We start from the raw sequence: 21,005 nt of genomic DNA, 5'->3' as shown, positions 1-21,005 counted from the left end.
TTTTTCAAGACGGAAAGCCAATTAGGAATCGTCATGCCTAGAAAATAAAATATACCAAGTTGCCTTAGATTTTGAAATGGTTAAAGGCTTTCTAGTACCTGCTCATTCAGACTGTGGTAACCACCCTGATGAGACAATGGAGGGGCACTTTTATTATCTAGCCAAGAAAGTCTACAGTAACACATAGGTATTATTGACTTGGTACCACGAGATAATACATGCATGTCAAGTAATAACAACCAATCACAATTAATTTGAAGCTAGAAGAAATAAACAAAAATTCACAAGTGGCATAAATCCATTGGATGGTGGTAATACCTCTATTGTATTCTAGGTTTTTCTATCAAGCATCTTCCAATTCAATTCTAGGAAGTTACATGTTGCTTAGCTTTTAAATCGGCCAACGTGGCTTCTAAGGTGATATTTTTCAATCCTTGAATTTGTAAAGCTTATCCATTTCACTTAGATTAACATTTTTCCTACTCTTCTCATTTAATACAAACTTGGATAAAGTTCAAAGGCTAGTCAACAACTTCAGTCCACGTGTCATTCCAATCAAGGAATTACATTCATTATTCATAATACATCTAAGGCTCACTATTTTTTTAATATTTCTTGGTCGCTTTTTCGGGAACTCACAAATGATTAAGCATTAGTATTTGCAAATTTTTTAGTATTTTTACTGAATTAGGAAGTCTTTCAAGACTCTTATTATTAGATTCACGAAATATGAAATTTAATACATTTATTATTGATTTCCCTTAATCTCTGCTGATTGAGATTAAGGAGTGATTAAGGCTTCAATCAATCACCTAAATTTATGTGATTGATTGAACTACAGGGATCTGTATTTATTTCTTTCTTATTTTACATTTACAGAACTTGTATAAATTAGCCATTATACAGGTTTACAATACAATATATATAGAAATATACATAAATTTTTATCTCCCTTTTCTTTCTCTTTGGCATACTCTAGCAGTATCATTGTCTTGAACTACTCCTCTTTTGTCTCTGTTTCTCCATTACTTACATGGTATTAGAGCATTACTAAAAGCTTCCGCTTACAATTCAACCTACCTCTCATTCTGTTCCTGAAACAAAACGGATACTCGATTAGAGCCAATCACCTTAGCTCCTCATTTGTCCCTGAAAACAAACAGCAAACACTTTATTAGAAGTCCAGAATCGAGATCAACCCAACAAATACAGAAAACCCAGACGGCCCAACCAATACAATCAACCTACACAACTCAAGCCTATTTTGCTTTATTTTCCTTTTTTTCCAATCAATAAGATGATTGGATTCGTCCGATCTGATCCAGAATCAGAATATGCTCCGTTTCATTGGCATTGACCAAAACAAATGCTAGTGATAAATTCAATCAAACGGTTTAAAAGAGATCATTCATCATTTGGTCATCAAGTTCTAATATATTATTGTAGACACAAAACAAAAACGTGTGGACCACCTATTCTATTTGAAACATAAATCTAATTTTGTAAGTATAATATATTATTGAATATTTTCTTAATGTTAATAATAGAAAATTTTAGAAAATTATGAAGATAAACATCATTTATATCACAAATTAACATATTATTATTTCACTTATCATTGATTGAAAATTCTATGAAATTGCATTAATTTGACTATTTGTGTTTGTTATTCTATTTAATTATAGTTATTGATTTATAGATCTCATTTGGATTGAGAGATTCTAAATAAATGATTTTGTTAAATCCATGGATTTTGGCAATTCCATCACCCTCTAGAATCTTTCATTTTTTAGGGTGTGGGATTTTGCCAAATCCATCAATTTTAATAAAATGGGAGACTTTGTAATATTTTAATTTTCCAATAATACCATTATTAATAATTTAATATCCTAATATCTACCTTTTACCTTAATTAAAAGAAATATATTTTTCGTTTTTTCTTTTTGAGCTCTCTACCTTTACATGGAATTCTTGTTTTTAACTGGGAATTCTTTTTTTTTTTTTTTAACCAAATCACAAAAAATAATTTATTATAATTGGACTTCTTTATCAAATATAATTTAACTTGTATTTAATTAGATAAAAATTGAATTTTTGTTGGTTTTGGATATTGAGGGTAAAGTTGAAAATTATTTATCAAATCTATGAATTGTATCCGTCTAACCAAACATAAGTGCATGAAATTTAAATCAATAATTCATGAATTTTATATTTAAATCAAACAATAAAATTTATCAAATACATGGATTTTGAATTCATGAATTGTACAAAATACATGGATTTTAAAATCGTTCAATCTAAACGAGGTCATAATTTTTTGCTTAGATATACTAAAAGTACTATATTGAAGAACCATTTTTATTTTATTTATAAATTTCTTCTTAATATATATGAAAAACTAAATCTTAATGTTGGATTAATGGTGGTTTTTAGGAAAAGTGCTTCTTGAATGAAAGTGCTTCCATAAAAGCTGAAACCCTGCAAAATGAAATGCTATATTCGACAAATATGAAGAAATATGGTGGTTTTTGGCAAAGTGAAAAATCCGACAAATATGAAGAAATAGATATTAAGGCGTGAGGCAATGACACGTGGTAGACACTAATTTTTATAAGTTTCAACATAATAGTATTAAATGATGCTGATACTCTCCTTTCCACCCAACAGGTGCCCCATTCACAACAACTTCCACCACCCATCTTAATACACGGATCTGCATCCAAAAATTCAATCACTAATTAAACACTATCAAATTAAAGTTAAAAAAAAAACCCAATTTAAAAACAGCCAAAAATCACCACCAAAATAATCACCATCAACAAACCCAAATATGCACAAACCTATAAACTGAAATCTAGAACAAACTCTAAGTACCATAACAGAAGGGAAAGAAAGGAAGCAACATCAATCTAGGTGAACACGGTTGGAATCGATTCATTTAGATTTCATCAAGATCATGTTTAATTTCTATTAGATTCATCTTATTGAATTGATATGATATTTTACAATTAAGATGTAATAATATATAGAGAGAAAATCACTTTGGCCCCGACCCCCTAGTTTCGATCAATTTGAGTTTGTAGGGAACTATGCATTTTTTTTCTCACAAAGATCTACCAAAACTATAGGGGGCAAAGTGATTTTCTCTCATAATATATATAAGGTCTTGACAAATTAATTCCAAAACTATAGGTGGCAAAGTGATTAGAGAAATATTTCATTAAGAGAGGGAAAGAATAGCATGAAATTATTAAGAAAGTTTCTCTAACCAATAAAGAGGCAGGCATTTCAAGGAAGATAATTTACGCAATGCGGGGAGACTTTGACATCTTTCACAATCACTTATTTTAAGTGCTATGAGATTTTTCAAGACAGAAAGCCGATTAGGAATCGTCACGCCTAGAAAATAAAATATACCAAGTTGCCTTAGATTTTGAAATGATTAAAGGCTTTCTAGCACTTGCTCATTCAGACTGTGGTAACCACCTTGATGAGACAATGGAGGGGCACTTGTATTATCTAGCCAAGAAAGTCTACATTAACACATAGGTATTATTGACGTGGTACCACGAGATAATACATGCATGTCAGCCAATCACAATTAATTTGAAGCTAGAAGAAATAAAAAAAAAAATTCACAAGTGGCATAAATCCATTGGATGGTGGTAATACCTCCATTGTATTCTAGATTTTTCAATTCAATTCTAGGAAGTTACATGTTGCTTAGCTTTTAAATCGGCCAACGTGGCTTCCAAGGTGATATTTTTCAATCCTTGAATTTGTAATTTTACCCTCAAGTTGTTTAGCTTATCCATTTCACTTAGATTAACATTTTTCCTACTCTTCTCATCTAATACAAACTTGGATAAAGTTCAAAGGCTAGTCAACAACTTCAGCCCACGTGACATTCCAATCAAGTAATTACATTCATTATTCATAATACATCTAAGGCTCACAATTTTTTTAATATTTCTTGGTTGCTTCTTTGGGAACTCACAAATGATTAAGCATTAGTATTTGCAAATTTTTTAGTATTTTTATTGAATTAGAGAGTCTTTCAAGACTCCTATTATTAGATTTATGAAATATGAAAGACTCCTATTATTAGATTCACGAAATATGGAATGCAATACATTTATTATTGATTTTCCTTTATCTCTGCTGGTTGAGATTAAGAAGTGATTAAGGCTTCAATCAATCACCTTAATTTATGTGATTGATTGAATTAAAGGGATTTGTATTTATATCTTTCTTAATTTACATTTACAGAACTTGTATAAATTAGCCATTGTACAGGCTTACAATACAGTATATATAGAAATATACATAACTTCTTCTCTCTTCTTTTCTTTCTCTTTGGCATACTCTGGCAGTATCATTGTCTTGAACTGCTCCTCTTTGCCTCTCTTTCTCGATTACTTACATGATATTAGAGCATTACTAAAAGCTTCCGCTTACAATTCAACCTAGCCTCTCATTCTGTTCCCGAAACTAGAAGGATACTCAGTTAGAGCCAATCACCTCAACCCCTTATTTGTCCTTGAAAACAAACAGCAAACACTTTATTCAGAAATCCAGAATCAAGATCAACCCTACAAATACAAAAAACTCAGACGGCCCAACCAATACAATCAACCTAAACAACTCAAGCTAAAACACTTAATCTAGGCCTGCAAACCCACACAAATTGAGGGTGGGGCATGACCCACCCAAACCCAAAAAGTGGCTGGATCCGCCACTGCTCTTTCCCTTCCTCCTTTTCTTTGGTGCTGAAATTTGTGTGGATTCTTCCTTCTCAGCTTTTTCATAGGATATATTAACCCCGCACTTTTTCACCTCGCAGTATTTTAGATTTTCATAAAGACAATGAAAATGCAAAAAAACGGAGGCATTCCCTAGTTCATTCCACGCATGTTCATCTCCTTGTTTTTCCACGGACATACCCATCACGCATACATGATCTAGTGGAATGTAGTGCTTTTCCACGTGAGAGTGGAAATGGTAATGCCAGTACTCGTCAAATAACTCAGAATCAAGGAGAGGTGGACCATGATCAACAGGATGATGTGGATTTACAACAAAGCACACATCAAAGACTATTGATTTATAGTTCGTAAGATCTGGTAGTAGCTTGATTATCATAGAAGATCCCATATTTTGATAGCTATACCAATTTGGAATTTCATTTCCAGGGAAACAACCTTGCAAGAATGGTGCTGAATGCTTCCGCCTCTGCACCAAGAAAGTCACTACTTTTAAAAGAGAAGTAGGGCAACAATTAAATTATATAATACCCAAAATAAGAAAGAAAATTATTCCTCAACCTAAAACTACCTCAAAAATAAAGTTCATTTTTAAATAGCCTTTTTAACTTGGAACATAGACGGTGATTCGGTGAAAAGCACCGTCTCCTTTTAAGGAGTTTTTTTTTTTTTTTTTTTTCTCTTCAGTCAGGATACTCATCCCTCAAATTCATATTCCAAATGATGTGCCGTTATATGGGTATTGCCAAATCATTCATACATCATTTTTTTTTTTTTTTTTTTTTTTTTATGTGTCAATGTCATATGTATTGACACATCACTTGAGATATGAATATTTTAGTAGTACTATTGTATTTTTCACTTTAGGATTTTGTTTCTAATCCAAAAATAATAAAATATCAAATTAGATTAACTTTAAAAAATTTTAAAATATATATTATGTAAAGGAGAGAAAAAGATCTACAGACCTCAGCATATAATTCCAGAGCATTTTCCACGTTGGCTTTGAGCACATTCCTATCCAGTTTGTGACAATTGGCAAGCCTGATAGTTGTTCTCCTTAACAAAGGAACACGTAATGCCTCTAATGATGTGCAATTATCTGCATACAAATTATAAAGACCTGGAAGCTCTGGCAAGGATCGAAGCCTTTGGCAATTACGTGCGTGTAAAGTAACCAAATTAGAAAGCTCTGGCAAGGATCGAAGCCTTTGGCAATTACTTACGTCCAATTCAACCAAATTAGAAAGCTCTGGCAAGGATCGAAGCCTTTGGCAATTACATACGTGCAAAGTAACCAAATTAGAAAGCTTTTCGATGCCTGGTATTAACTCAAAATTTTGTCCGACAAGAAATAATTTTCTTAGAAAGGATAATTGGCTGAGATTACCAAATGACTTAGGGATTTGACAACTAGATAGATCTAGAGACTCAAGAGACTTCAAACCTGATAAAAAAAAAAAAAAAAAGCAATACAAATTAGAAAGGTCTATTCAAATGTATTCATCATAATGGCAGTATCATTAGATTTGAGTATGATCAACTTACAACTGGTGTTAGGAAAACTCTTGAGGCTTTTACAACCTCGAAGATTGATTATAGCAAGCTTCTCGAGATATTTTTTAGATGAAAAAACCTTAATCAAACTTGTACAACCTTCTAGAATCAAACTCTGAACATTTGGGATCATTGAGAGGTCTTGGATTCTGGTTAGGAGCTTTGAGTTGCTGAGATTAATGTGTTTCAATTTATCATATTGCTACAAGAAAAAAAAAAAATTAATCGTATTATAATTTTCAATAAAAAAAAAAAAAGAATATTCAAGGTATATATGTACCTGGACAAAATTCAAAATTTTAATCTTGCTACATGGCATGACAAGTGAAACAAGATTCTCTACATCAAAAGTTGATGGCAATGATGGCAACGGATATCCATACCAACAGAAGTACCTTAGTTCAAAAAGAACAAATTCAAGATCTTCAGAAGGATGAACCTTATTATCAATCTCCCCTTCTTTGCATATGTAGCCACCTTTACAGTGTGAGTTGTAAAAGTTGCATGAGCAACCAATATCGCAATAAAAATCCAAGAATCTGAGGTTATGCATGTTTGAGAAAGCGTGGGGATGTAACTTGAAAGGTTTTGCTTTTGACATTTCCAAACGAATGCATTCAATTGCTCCAGTCCCCTAGTGATCAAGAAGTGACAGTAAGTTAGCATCCCATGTGTAATAAGTCTCAATTACTTTTCTCAACTTTCTTATGCTAATATTTAAATATAGTACCTTACTGGGAAAGGGATAAAAGGGTATATACATGCAAGAACAACACATAATGCACATTAAAAAATTTAAAAAATAAAAAATAAGTGAACAAATATGTGTACGAAAAGTTAATGAGGTGATCTCTCACCATGTTTGTCTTCAATACACGATTGATATCTTCACGATGCCATAACCTACTGCGCTTGCCAAGATTTTTTGATTCTTTGGAGACAATTTTCCTCCCCATTTCTTGTAATAAATCATGCATTATTATCTTGTCATTTTCTGGTTGAGTTATGAGAGATTTATCAATGAGAGCACTTACTCCACTCTTTGCAGCAAACCCATTGTCATCTAGGATTTTCATCACAAAATTCTTATCATCTCCATTAAAGAAACATGCAATATCTAGAAATATATTTTTATGTTCATCATCTAATCCATCGTAACTTATTTTCAGCACATCTTCGATCTTCGGATTCGAAATTCTTTCAAGCTTATTCAATTCATCTTCCCATTCTGATTTTGTCTTCTCAAATAGCAAACCACCCAAAGTTTTAAGAGCTAATGGAATGCCTTTAGCAAATGTTAATGCCAATTCAGATAGCTCCATGTAACCTGCAGTGGGTTGATTTTGTTTGAAGGCATGTCGACAAAAAAGTTCAAGAGCCTCATAATATGATAACTCCTTAACCTTGTATATGTAATCCTGCTCCACTCCACAAGTTTTAAGCACTTGTTTATCTCTTGATGTTATGATGATACGACTTCCAGAACCAAAACAATCACCAGTAAACTTTTCTATTTGCTCAAAACATGTTACATCATCAAAACAAATAAGAATCTTCATACTGCAAAGTCTCCTTTTTGTGAAGATGAAATCTAAATTGGCATCTTTATCATCTACTATTGCAAAAAGAACTTTCTGACTCAAATAAGTTAATTCACTTTTTTCACATTCTTTTCGGACATTATCTTGGAAGTGTGCCTTTTCAAATTGACTTGAGATTCTGTTGAATATTGCACGAGCAAGAGTTGTCTTGCCTATTCCACCCATTCCCCAAATCCCAATACTACTTGAAACATCTTTTAACCCAAGACATAATAGCGATTCAACTTCCTCTATTTTTGATTCTACTCCAATGAGGTTCTCGTTGTCACTTGGGGACATTTGGTTCAGTTTATTCAAAATATAGCTGACAATTTCCTCTACCAATGTAGAGTCAGGCCTAGCAAGATATAAAACAGTTTATTCATAAGTTTAATTAAATCAAAGGAGAAACAATAATGCACTTTAATTACAATATCTATGCTAACAAAGTTTTCGTAATTAAGTGATTATTAAAATATATAACAGTTGCCTAATGTACTTAATCTTCCATTGCGCCTTGTGAAACAACAAACAGAGAGTAAAACCCATAGTTGCTAATAAAAAAAAAATAATAACTATTAATCAAAATGTGCAAATGCTTTACATCTGACCAAATTCTCTAAGTTGTGCTCAAACCGTTCTTCATGCTTCACAAATTCTACATTTCTACTCCAAGCATCTCAGTTTGCTTCCTTGTATCTGATGGACTAATATTATTGTTTAATTTCTATATTAATTTCTAACTAATTGCACCTGAATTTTTATTTTTTTTTTATTTTTCTTTTTGTTTCTTCACGCGCTATATTATTTTCTACTAATGTTTTTTTAATTACAATTACAATATCTTACTCCAAGGAAACCTTGCTAATTAAAAGATATATATATATATATATTACTAGGTTTATTTGATTAATTATATATATCAAATATCTAAAATTTATGGATATTTTTGTTAGTTCAGTATATAATAGATAAATTTATTTTCTCCAAATTAAGAAGATAAGTGTCTTCATCTATTCAACCAAACTTATATCCCTTTCAGTTTGACAACTACAAATAAATAAACAAGTAAATTAATATGTGCAACAACAATGAATTTCAATTAACAATTACCTAATGTCACTTGAATCAAATCCGGATAGATTAGCTGCTTTTGTCAAAGCATTCCTCCATCTCATCACCGTCTCTGAACTTTGCTTTTCTTTATGCCTCACAAATGCTTTTTCAAATGACCCTTTTTGGTTTCTTATATCAGACGGATCCGCATGATAAAAAACTGGTAGGATCAAATCTTCTGCTTTCTTGCCTTCAATGATTTTTGCAAGTTCTTCAAGGCACCATCTAGACGTGGCATACCCTTTCGAGAATATAATAACAGCAATCTTTGATTCTTCAATTGCATTCAAAAGTGCTTGTGAAATTTCATCTCCTCTTTCGAGATCATAACTATCAATGAACGTCTTGATTTTCTTTGAATACAATGCTGCATAGAGATGGCTTGTAAAATTTTCACGTGTATCCTCCCCCCTAAAACTAAGAAAAACATCATATTTTTCATAAACTCTAGAAGAAGAAGAAGAAGATGATGATGATGATGCCATTAATAAACTTTAACACTTGATGAAAGACTCCTCAAACTCTTAAAATGTAAGCAATGCAAAAGATATCAAGAACCCAACTCAAAATTTCATGAACTTCACAAGAAGTTTTGTGCAAATTTTGAGTTATTTCTCTGCTTTTATCCCCCGATTTCTATTTTTTTCTCCTGTTTCCTTGAAGTTTCTTTGTGTATGAAAAGGGATTCAATAATTTAAAGACACTTTAAAATATATTATAACTGCGTTTTTACTGTTATAAACGTAAAACTATAAATTTTAGTTAATAGTATTAATATGAAAAATGTTTCTTTTCTTCAATAATGGAATTGATCGAGTAATAATACTGAATGGTAGATTATAAATAAAAATAACGAAAATAAAACATAAAAAAGTAATCCCATTCATACGAAAGGACACGCATTTGCACAAAACTTTTTGACTCTTGCTTTAGTAATTGGCACCGAAAGCTGGCCACTTTGATGAACCTTCCGAGAACTTATGGCACTTAAACTTTTTGACTTTTGACTAAAAAGAAATCATGGTGTCTCTTATAATGGTTTTCATTTTCTCATTTTCTCCAAAGTAGCTTGCCACTTTGATGAACCTTCGTGGCAGTCTCTATTTTGGTCTTTTGTTCACACCTTGTGCAGTCACTGGTTGGGAAGAAAATGCGAAAAGAAAGAAGAGGAAATTGAGAGGATTATCAGTGAGAAAAGTTAGAAACAAATTTGAAGGACTTTATCATAAAGCCTATTTGGCTTTATTTTCCCTTTTTCCAATCAATAAGATGATTGGATTGGTTGGATATGATCCAGAATCAGAATATGCTCCGTTTCATTGGCATTGACCAAAACAAATGCTAGTGATAAATTCAATCAAACGGTTTAAAAGAGATCATTCATCATTTGATCATCAAGTTCTAATATATTATTGTAGACACAAAACAAAAACGTGTGGACCACCTATTCTATTTGAAACATAAATCTGATTTTGTAAATATAATATATTATTGAATATTTTTTAATGTTAATAATAGAAAATTAGGAAGATAAACATCATTTATATCACAAATTAACATATTATTATTTCACTTATCATTGATTGAAAATTCTATGAAATTGCATTACTTTGACTATTTGTGTTTGTTATTCTATTTAATTATAGTTATTAATTTATAGATCTCTTTTGGATTGAGAGATTCTAAATAAATGATTTTGTTAAATCCATGGATTTGGTAAAATCCTTTGTTTGGTTTAAAAAAAAAAAAAGGGTTGAAATCCATGGATTTTGGCAATTCCATCACCCTCTAGAATCTTTCATTTTTTAGGGTTTTAAAATCCCATTTGGTAGGTGAGATTTTGCCAAATCCATCAATTTTAATAAAATGGGGGACTTAGTAATATTTTAATTTTCCAATAATACCATTATTAATAATTTAATATCCTAATATCTATCTTTTACCTTAATTAAAAAAAATATATTTATCGTTTTCTCGTTTTGAGCTCTCCACCTTTACATGGAATTCTTGTTTTTAACTTGGAATTCTTTTTTTTTTTTTTTTTACCAAATCACAAAAAATAATTTATTATAATTGGATTTCTCTATCAAATAATATTAAAATTGTATTTAATTAGATGAAAGTTGAATTTTTATTGGTTTTGGATATTGAGAGTAAAGTTAAAAATTATTTATCAAATCCATGGATTGTATCCATCTAACCAAACATAAGTGTATGGAAATTTGAATCAATAATTCATGAATTTTATATTTAAAACAAACAATAAAATTTATCAAAAAACCCGGATTTTGAATCCATGAATTGTACAAAATCCATGGATTTTAAAATCTTTCAATCCAAAATGAGGTCATAATTTTTTGCTTAGATATACTAAAAGTATTATGTTGAAGAACCATTTTTATTTTATTTATAATTTTCTTCTTAACGTATAAGTAAAACTAAATCTTAATGTTGGATTAATGGTGAGTCTTATAGGAAAAGTGCTTCTTGAATGAAAGTGCTTCCATAAAAGCTGAAACCCTAAAAAATGAAATGCTACATTCGTTTTTGGCAAAGTGAAAAAGCCGACAAATATGAAGAAATAGATATTAAGGTGTGAGGCAATGACACGTGGTAGCCACTAATTTTTATCAATAATGTTATGCTTACTTATGAATTTACTAACCGTCTTACTCACCGTTGTAAATATAAAGCATAGTACAGATACCATAAAAATAGTACGGATACCATATGTAATTTAAACAAATGTGAGTAAGATGGTTAGTAAGTTCGTAAGTAAGTATAGCATTATTGAATTTTTATTAGTTGTAACATAATAGTATTAAATGATGCTAATGCTCTTCTTTACACCCAACTGGGGTTCCATTAACAACAACTTCCACCACTCATCGAATACACGGATCTTCATTCAAAAATTCAATCACTAATTAAACACTATCAAATTAAAGTAAAAAAAACCCAATTTAAAAACTACCAAAATAATCATCATCAACAAACCCAAATATGCACAAACCTATAAACTGAAATCCAAAACAAACTCTAAGTGCCATAACAGAAGGGAAAGAAAGGAAGCAACATCAATCTAGATGTGATAATATATAGAGAGAAAATCACTTTGGCCCCCAGCCCCTAGTTTCGATTAATTTGTGTTTGTAGGGAACTATGCCGATTTTCATCAAAGTATCCCCAATAGTTTCATGAATGCTGCAAACGAGAACCAAAACAGTGACGTCGTCTGAACTCTATTAGGCTATCAAGGGTAAAGTCGTCTTTTCAATTTTTTTTGTTTTTATTCAATATAAGATATAATTTTTTTCTTCGCCTCCCCTCCCTTTCTTTCTTCTTTCTCATTTTCTTCCCCACTCTACATCCACACTTATTCCCTTTCTGCAATCCTCTTTTCGTTTTCATTTTCTGTACCAATAAACCCAATTAAAACTCTAATACAAATCAAATCAAAACCTAATCAAAGTACAAATCAAACCCTAGATCTAACACCCAATCACAAATCAAGCAAAAATCAAATTGTGTACCAAAAAATACAAAAAACAAATCCAAATCTTGAACCATGAGCAGTGGAAGAAGAAGTTGTGGAAGTGGAAAGAAATAGAGAAAAGAAAACAAAGAAAAGGCAAGAAAAAAAAGAGGCTGCACAGAACAAGAAGATGAGATAGTGAAAAGAATTAAAGAAATAAAGAAATAAGAGATAATGGAAGGAAACAAAGAAAATAAAATAAAAGGTGCTTTATGCATTAATCCATTCACATAAAGACAAAGTAAGGTTAATTTGGTCTTTTACTCGATGCTGCATGAACAGTTAACGGAAGTTCAGAGAGCATTACAGTTTTGGTCCCCGTTTGATGCCTTTATGTGTGTGTGTGTGTGTTTTGACAAATTAATTCCAAGACGTCTTGACTAAGAAATATTTCATTAAGAGATGGAAAGAATAGCATGAAAATGTTAAGAAAGTTTATCTAACCAATAAAGAGGCAAGCATTTCAAGGAACGTAATTTACGCAATGCGAGGAGACTGACATCTTTCACAATCACTTATTTTAAGTGCTATGAGATTTTTCAAGACGCAAAGCCAATTAGGAACCATCACGCCTAGAAAATAAAATATACCAAGTTGCCTTAGATTTTGAAATGGTTAAGGGCATTCTAGCACGAAAAATACTATATTCACCGAAAAAATTGCACCGAAAAATTGTACCGAAACAGGTGGAGCTTCTTTTCTCTGCCAGGTGGAGCTTTCGCACAACCCATGTATAATTTGTACATAAACAGCATGCCAGATTCTTTACTAGTTTTTAGAAAAAAGAAAAAAAAAAAAAGGAAAAGGAAAAGGCAAAAAGAGTTGGCGACATGTTCCCAGCCAAAAGAAAAAAGAGTTAATTAAGTATGGACGCCCGTCCATTAAATATGGACGGGCGTCACGGCCGTCCATTCCTTATGGACTGGCGTCCATTAGAGTAGGGACGCCCGTCCATTCCTTATGGACGGGCGTCCATTCTAGATTTTTTTTTAAAAAAAATTTCCATATTTATTTTAAAATTTAAATTTTTTTTTTTTCCATACTTAATAGACGGTCGTCCATTCTTTAAGGACGGACGTCCATTAGAGTAGGGACGCCCGTCTATTCCTTATGGACGGGCGTCCATTACATATGGACGCCCGTCCATTCCAGATTTTTTTTTTAAATTTTTATATTTTAAAAAAAAATTAATAACGTTAAATGCTTGAATGGTCTAAGTCAGGAGACACGTAGGCCGGTACAAAATTTCGGTGTAAAAACCCCGGTGTCTGTAGCATTGTTGTTCTAGCACCTGCTTATTCAGACTGTGGTAACAACCCTGATGAGATAATGGAGGGGCACTTGTATTATCTAGCCAAGAAAGTCTACAGTAACACATAGGTATTTTGACGTGGTACCACAAGACAATACATGCATGTCAAGTAATAACAACCAATCACAATTAATTTGAAGCTAGAAGAAATTAAAAAAATTCACAAGTGGCATAAATCCATTGGATGGTGGTAATACCTCTATTGTGTTCTAGATTTTTCGATCAAGCATCTTCCATTTTAATTCTAGGAAGTTACATGTTGCTTAGCTTTTAAATCGGCCAACGTGGCTTCCAAGGTGATATTTTTCAGTCCTTGAATTTGTAATTTTACCCTCAAGTTGTTTAGGTTATCCATTTCACTTAGATTAACATTTTTCCTACTTTTCCCATCTAATACAAACTTGGATAAAGTTCAAAGGCTAGTCAACAACTTCAGTCCACGTGACATTCCAATCAAGGAATTACATTCATTATTCATAATACATTAAGGGCATCTCCAACCCACGCCAAAATGGCGTAAAAAACACCAAATTGGCGTGGTGCTACAATGCTGCGCCAAATTGGCGTGATACTGTAGCACCACGCCAAAATGGCGCAACACTGTAGTGCGAATAAATATATATATATAATATATATATATATATATATATATATATTTTTTTTTTTTTAATTTTGCTTTTTTTTTGTTTTTGTTTTAATTTTGTAAGTTAATTTGAGTATTAAATTTTACACCAAAAATCAACCAAATTTGAGATTTGTATTATTTAATTTGATTATTATTATAATAATGATATAATTTAAAAAATGATGAAAAATTAAAAATAGAACTTTATTCAATGCAAATATAAACTACAATAACTCAAAATAAAAATTAATACTAATTAAAAATACTAAAATAAAAAAAAATACAACATAAACTCAAATACAATTTAGTATTCCGGTAGATTAGTTTCGGATCCAGTAAGATCATCAAAATATTAAAAAGAACTAGAGTTATTTTGAGATCCTTGACCTTGTTGTTGAGTCTTTTTTGCATAATTCTTAATTGCTCATTTTGAAAAAACTCACGTAGGCTTGGATCGGTTATAGAATCAAATCCTTAGATATGGCATGCTTTTTTTTTTTTTGTGATTATTTTATATTAGAGTAATGTTTTTCTTATTAAATGTAATGTTATTTGATTAAAAATGCTTAATTTTATTAAATTAGTATAATTTTCAAAATAATTATTATTTAATAAAAATATCATTCCCAACATTTAATTGATATATACAAAAATAATGAGTGAAATAGATTAATTGTGATTATTACAATAAAAGAAAAAAAAAGAATATTCTAAAAAAATTCTAAGGAATATTCTTTTTAGTGTAATATTGGTGTTGTGGGTTGGAGATGGAATAGTGTTTTGCACCAAAATTTACACCAATTTGGTTCAATTTTGCACCAAAATTTTCACCAAATTGGTGCAATGGGTTGGAGATGGTCTAAGGCTCACAATTTTTTTAATATTTCTTGGTCGCTTCTTTGGGAACTCACAAATGATTAAGCATTAGTATTTGCAAATTTTTAGTATTTTTACTGAATTAGGGAGTCTTTCAGGACTCCTATTATTAGATTTAGGAAATATGAAAGACTCATATTATTAGATTCACGAAATATGGAATGCAATACATTTATTATTGATTTCCTTTATCTCTGCTGGTTGAGATTAAGGAGTGATTAAGGCTTCAATCAATCACCTTAATTTATGTGATTGATTGAATTACAGGGATTTGTATTTAGTCTTTCTTAATTTACATTTATAGAACTTCTGTAAATTAGCCATTGTACAGGCTTAAAACAATAATATAGAAATATACTAACTTTTCTCTCTTCTTTTCTTTCTCTTTGGCATACTCTGGCAGTATCATGTCTTGAACAGCTCCTCTTGCCTATCTTTATCGATTACTTACATGATATTAGAGCATTACTAAAAGCTTCCGCTTACAATTCAACCTAGCCTCTCATTCTGTTCCCGAAACCAGAAGGATACTCGGTTAGAGCCAATCACCTCAGCCCCTTATTTGTCCCTGAAAACAAACAGCAAACATTTTATTAGAAATCCAGAACGGAGATCAACCCAACAAATACAGAAAACCCAGACGACCCAACCAATACAATCAACCTACACAACTCAAGCTCGAACACTCAATCTAAGCCTGCTACAACCCACACAACTCAAACTAGGCCTGACCTAGCCCTTTGCCCATATGGAATGTCAGGTTATAACCTAGATTCTTTTACCCACACAACTCAAACCAGACCTAACCCAACCTCATTTGGAATACCGGGTTTCAATCCAGATTCTTTTCCTCAATCGGGTTTGGATCCAAATACGAATCCCTACATATACCCTTTTCGCATTGTGCCAGCCATCGGCAACAGTCGCCCTAAACCAGGTGACGTGCTCTTCTCACTAATCTCTGATGGACCAGAATTCATCAAACAAACCCTCACAGGATCCAATAATTATGCCTTTTGGTCTTGTGATTTCCAACGTGCCCTTATCACCAAAAACAAAGACCCTTTCCTTGGTGAAGCCTTCCAACCGCCACCACAACCATACCTTCAACACCACTGGAGCCATTGCAATATGTTGGTTCGGTCATGGATCAACAACTACCTTTCAATAGAGGTGGCAGAGGGGCTCCTACTGAAAAAAATGGCCATCGAGATTTTGCCAACATCAAGGAGATGTATGGGAAGTTGGATCTCACCAAAACATCTAACCTCCGACAACGCCTCATCGAACTCAAACAGGGAAAAACCTCGGTCACAACCTATTTCATTCGGCTCTCTGCCATTTGGAACGAGTTGGACGTCGTCAAGGAAACATTTGAACGGCCACCAGAAACCCTCTACCAGTATCAGAGAATCCGAGATCGTGACAAATTGTCGCATTTCTTACTCAGTTTGAATGAAGGTTTCCTTTCTTTCAAGACACAGATCTTGGCCACATCCCCACCACCCTCTCTCCATCAGAGTTTTCAACTAGTGGTGCAAGGTTGAGAGAAAATGGAGAGAGGTTGCGGCTAGGGAAAAATGAGGGTGAAAAATCCTCAAATTTATATGAAGAAATGAAGGGCCCAGATTCACTCTCTCGATCTGACGGCCAGAACTCATAGCGTTTTTAAATGCATCTAATGGCTCAAATTATGCCACATCACGGCATGGGTCAAACATGTCAACCTCTTGGTCAAACAAGTCAAATGGGTCTGGTAATGGGTCAAACAAGTCTGGAAATTCAAGATCCAATAGAGGGCGATCATATTGTGAATACTGCAAGAAAAGAAACCATGATCGAGAACATTGTTAGAAATTACATGGTCATCCTGATTCCAATAGCAAGGATAAAAATGGTAATTCTTCTTCTTTCCATGTTGATTCTCTTGCTTCTAGAAATCAGTCAACACCCATTCTCAATCCGAAACAATATAATCAGTTGCTTCAACTGCTGAACATTGTCCCGACTGCTCCCACCGCACCTTACTGCTTCAATTTAATTACAACTGATATGTGGCTTATTGATTCAAGGGCAAGTGATTACATAATTTGTCACCCAAAATCTTTTACCACTATTTCCACTACCTCATTCACTTCCGTTCATATGTCGAACAGGAATATAACACCAGCCACTCATATAGGGACTGTCCAATTATCTGTAACTTTATCCCTTAAAAATATGCTATGTGTCCCTACATTTCATTTTAACCTCATCTCAGTATCCAAAATTTGTGAAGACAATAGTTGCACTGTAAAATTGTCTTAACATATGTGAATTTTAGGACCCTTTGACTATGAAACTGATGGGCTTGTGTAAAGTTAATAGAGGTCTATGCTACTAGGTACCTGCTGAGTCTTCTAAAGTTTTTCTTACTTGTATTACAACCAATAAAATTTCCAATTGTAATACAATGATTAATAAAAATTCCTTTACTCTTCATCAAAGATTAGGTCATAGTGCAACTATCCCTCAACCTCAGTGTCCTATTTGTCCATTAGCTAAGCAAACCCAAATTAATTTTTCCACATAACACTTCCACTATGAGCCAACCTTTTGCCCTAATCCATCTTGATATTTGGGGCCCATATCACACCCCAAATCATGATGGATCCAGATTTTTCCTAACCATTGTTGATGACTTTTCCGAGGGTACATAGACATTCCTTATGCAATCCAAAACCCAAACACTTACTCATATTAATTTTTTTTTTATCCATGGTCACCACTCAATTTCGTACTTCCGTCCAAAGGGTTAGAATCGACAATGCTAGAGATTTTTTCAATCATAATTGTTCATCTATTTTTTTATCACTTGGCATACTGCATGAAAGTTCTTGCACATATACTCCACAACAAAATGGGGTTGTCGAAAGAAAACCCTGTCATCTGCTTGAAGTCATGTGCCCTCAAACACCAAGCCCATATACCCATCTCCTTTTGGGGTGACTGTGTGATCACATCCACATACGTGATCAATCGCATGCCAACCAAAGTTCTTCATGGCAAGACTCCTTATGAGGCATTATTCAAGAAACAACTAGCTCTTGACCACCTCCGACTATTTGGCTGTCTTTGTTATGTTGTCACCCTTGGCTCACATGACAAGTTTAGCATCTGAGCCACCCACTGTATTTTAATGGGATACAACATGCTCCAGAAGGGTTACATGCTATATGATCCAGTTGAAAATAGGTTCTTGATCTCTAGAGATGTTGTGTTTCATGAAGACATATTTCCATTTGCCACCAAAGATACTATTTCATCTACATCACACAAGCTAGCTCTTGAAGATAATACACTACTAGACCTTCTTTTCACTATGATACTTGCGCCTCCAGTTTCTCAACTCGACCCTCCTACCTCTGACTCTAACACAATAGCCACTAATGATCCTCCAGTAGAATCACCTATTAAGATTCCTACAGTTGTTTCCCTACCAGGATCCCGTGATCCAATTCCAATTGTCCTTACATGCCGCAGCACTCGACAGACTCGACTACCAATCTGGACAGCAGACTATAAGTGTCCCGCCATTTCAAATTCTTCAGGTACATTACATCCTACCTCCAATTATGTGAGCTATGATCGTCTCACTCTTGTACACAGAGCTTGTATTAGTCACATCTCTCCCAACCACGTACCAGTTACTCAAATGATGTTCAACACTCTCATTGGTGTCAAGCAATGGCTGATGAACTTATTGCTTTGACTCAAAATCATACTTGGGGTCTAGTGTCTCGTCCCTCTCATAAAAAACACATTGGCTGTAAATGGGTCTACAAAATCAACCATCGTGCTAATGGCTCCATTGCATGTTACAAAGCTCTATTGGTAGCCAAGGGATTTACTCAACATGATAGATTTTATTATCAAGAGATTTTCTCCCTTGCAGCCAAAAATGTCATTGTTCATGGTTTCCTTACAGTAGCTTCTTTTCGTGACTGGCCTCTCCATTAAATGGATGTTCATAATGCATTTCTTCATAGTGATCTACATGAGGAAATTTATATGGATCTTCCTCTTGAAATTTACAAACAGGGGGAGAACACAGTATGTCGTTTGCAAAAATCCCTTTATGGCCTAAAACAAGTATCCCGGCAATGGAATGAGAAATTCAGCCAAGCTCTCACCAACACAGGATTTTTTTAGTCCAAACATGACTATGCATTATTTACATGGCACAAATGTAAAACTTTCATTGCTCTAATCATCTAGTCGATCATATTCTTATTATAGGAAATAATGAAGCACGCATCAAATCCTTGAAAGAGCATCTCAATAGAACTTCCGAATAAAGGATCTAGAAAAGCCAAAATATTGGTTCATTGAAATTGCAAGATCCCCAATAGGAATATCTCTCAACCAACAGAAATATGTTCTGGAACTCATTTCTGATTCTGGGCTATCAGGATGCAAGCCAAGTATTATTCCAGTAGAACAAAAACACCAAATTGACTACTCAAGAATATGACAGTGGGATATCATCCTCTGAAGATGATCTACCTCTAGAAGACCCCTCAAAGTATTAGAGACTTGTTCGGCGATTGATCTACCTTACCATGACTTGTCCACACATCAGTTATGCAGTCTACATTCTTAGTCAGTTCATGCATGGACCTAAATGATCTCACTTGGATGCAACGTTAAAGGTTCTGAAATACTTAAAAGGGTGTCCTGGTTTAGGACTTCTTCTTCCTCGAGACAAGGGTTTGGACATCACAACTCATTGTGACTCAGACTAGGCCACATGTCTGATGACAGAAAAATCAATTATAGGTTTCTGTATCAAGCTGAAGAGAGCTCTTATTTCTTATAAAACAAAGAAACAATCAAGATTATCTCTTTCCTTAGTAGAAGCCTAATATAGAGCCATGGGGAAAACAACATGTGAGATCATCTGGATTCTAGGGTTATTGGAAGATCTAGAAGTACAAATAAGAAAACTTGTTCTTTTATACTATGACAATAAGACTACAAATGACATAGCAGCAAATCCAGTATTCCATGAAAGAATGAAACATATAGAAATTGGTTGTGACTTTATCAGGAGCAAAATATAAGAAGGGATAATTAAGACTTTACACATTCGTACTTCAGAACAACCAGCAGACATCTTCACAAAGCCATTATGCAGCAAACAACATTCATATCTACTTAGCAAGCTTAGAGTTTTTGATATCTACAAACCACAAGCTTGAGGGAGAGTGACGAAATATGGAATTCAATACATTTATTATTTATTTCCCTTGATCTCTGCTAGCTAAGATTAAGGAGCGATTAAGGCTTCAATCAATCACCTTAATTTATGTGATTGATTGAATTACATGGATTTGTATTTCTTTCTTTCCTATTTTACATTTACAAAACTTGTATAAATTAGCCATTGCACAGGCTTACAATACAATATATACATAAAATTTTCTCTCTTCTTTTCTTTCTCTTTGGCATACTCTGGCAGTATCATTGGCTTGCACTGCTCCTCTTTGCCTCTCTTTCTCGGTTACTTACATAGACAAGTCAAGAAAACATACGTACATGTTTCAATTTTCCAATTGAATTTGGTAACTTCTTAATACTTGAACTCTTCAAATCTAATGTG

At 33.1% G+C, this 21,005-nt stretch overlaps 2 protein-coding genes across 2 annotated transcripts; both read right to left on the bottom strand.

Annotated features, from left to right (window-relative positions):
- Window positions 1–4,217: 4,217 nt before the first annotated feature.
- LOC116115612 (disease resistance protein RRS1-like) lies at window positions 4,218–8,090 on the bottom strand. The gene is made up of 5 exons (XM_031401744.1): window positions 7,178–8,090; window positions 6,601–6,954; window positions 6,312–6,522; window positions 5,732–6,210; window positions 4,218–5,232 (listed from the first exon to the last, which is right to left on the bottom strand). Exons 1-5 carry the CDS (start codon window positions 8,084–8,086, stop codon window positions 4,660–4,662), a joined length of 2,526 nt encoding a protein of 841 aa, XP_031257604.1. The 5' UTR covers window positions 8,087–8,090; the 3' UTR covers window positions 4,218–4,659.
- A 919-nt stretch (window positions 8,091–9,009) lies between these two features.
- LOC116115663 (TMV resistance protein N-like) lies at window positions 9,010–16,489 on the bottom strand. Its single transcript, XM_031401794.1, has 3 exons — window positions 16,354–16,489; window positions 15,914–15,932; window positions 9,010–9,427 (listed from the first exon to the last, which is right to left on the bottom strand). Exons 1-3 carry the CDS (start codon window positions 16,487–16,489, stop codon window positions 9,010–9,012), a joined length of 573 nt encoding a protein of 190 aa, XP_031257654.1.
- Window positions 16,490–21,005: the final 4,516 nt, after the last annotated feature.

The sequence above is a fragment of the Pistacia vera genome, unplaced genomic scaffold, assembly GCF_008641045.1.
Source record: "Pistacia vera cultivar Batoury unplaced genomic scaffold, PisVer_v2 Contig749, whole genome shotgun sequence".
NCBI classification, from domain to species: Eukaryota; Viridiplantae; Streptophyta; class Magnoliopsida; order Sapindales; family Anacardiaceae; genus Pistacia; species Pistacia vera.
This window is presented reverse-complemented; position numbering and strand designations above follow the sequence as displayed.

Bases quoted from the DNA above. Each gene is read 5' to 3' on its own strand.
- LOC116115663 (XM_031401794.1), bottom strand. From the start codon at position 16,489: ATGGCTCCAGTGGTGTTGAAGGTATGGTTGTGGTGGCGGTTGGAAGGC.
- LOC116115612 (XM_031401744.1), bottom strand. From the start codon at position 8,086: ATGGGTGGAATAGGCAAGACAACTCTTGCTCGTGCAATATTCAACAGA. The intron at 6,955-7,177 runs GTGAGAGATCAC...CTTGATCACTAG, and splicing joins GTGTATTGAAGACAAACATG to GGGACTGGAGCAATTGAATG. The intron at 6,211-6,311 runs GTAAGTTGATCA...TTTTTTTATCAG, and splicing joins GAGTTTTCCTAACACCAGTT to GTTTGAAGTCTCTTGAGTCT.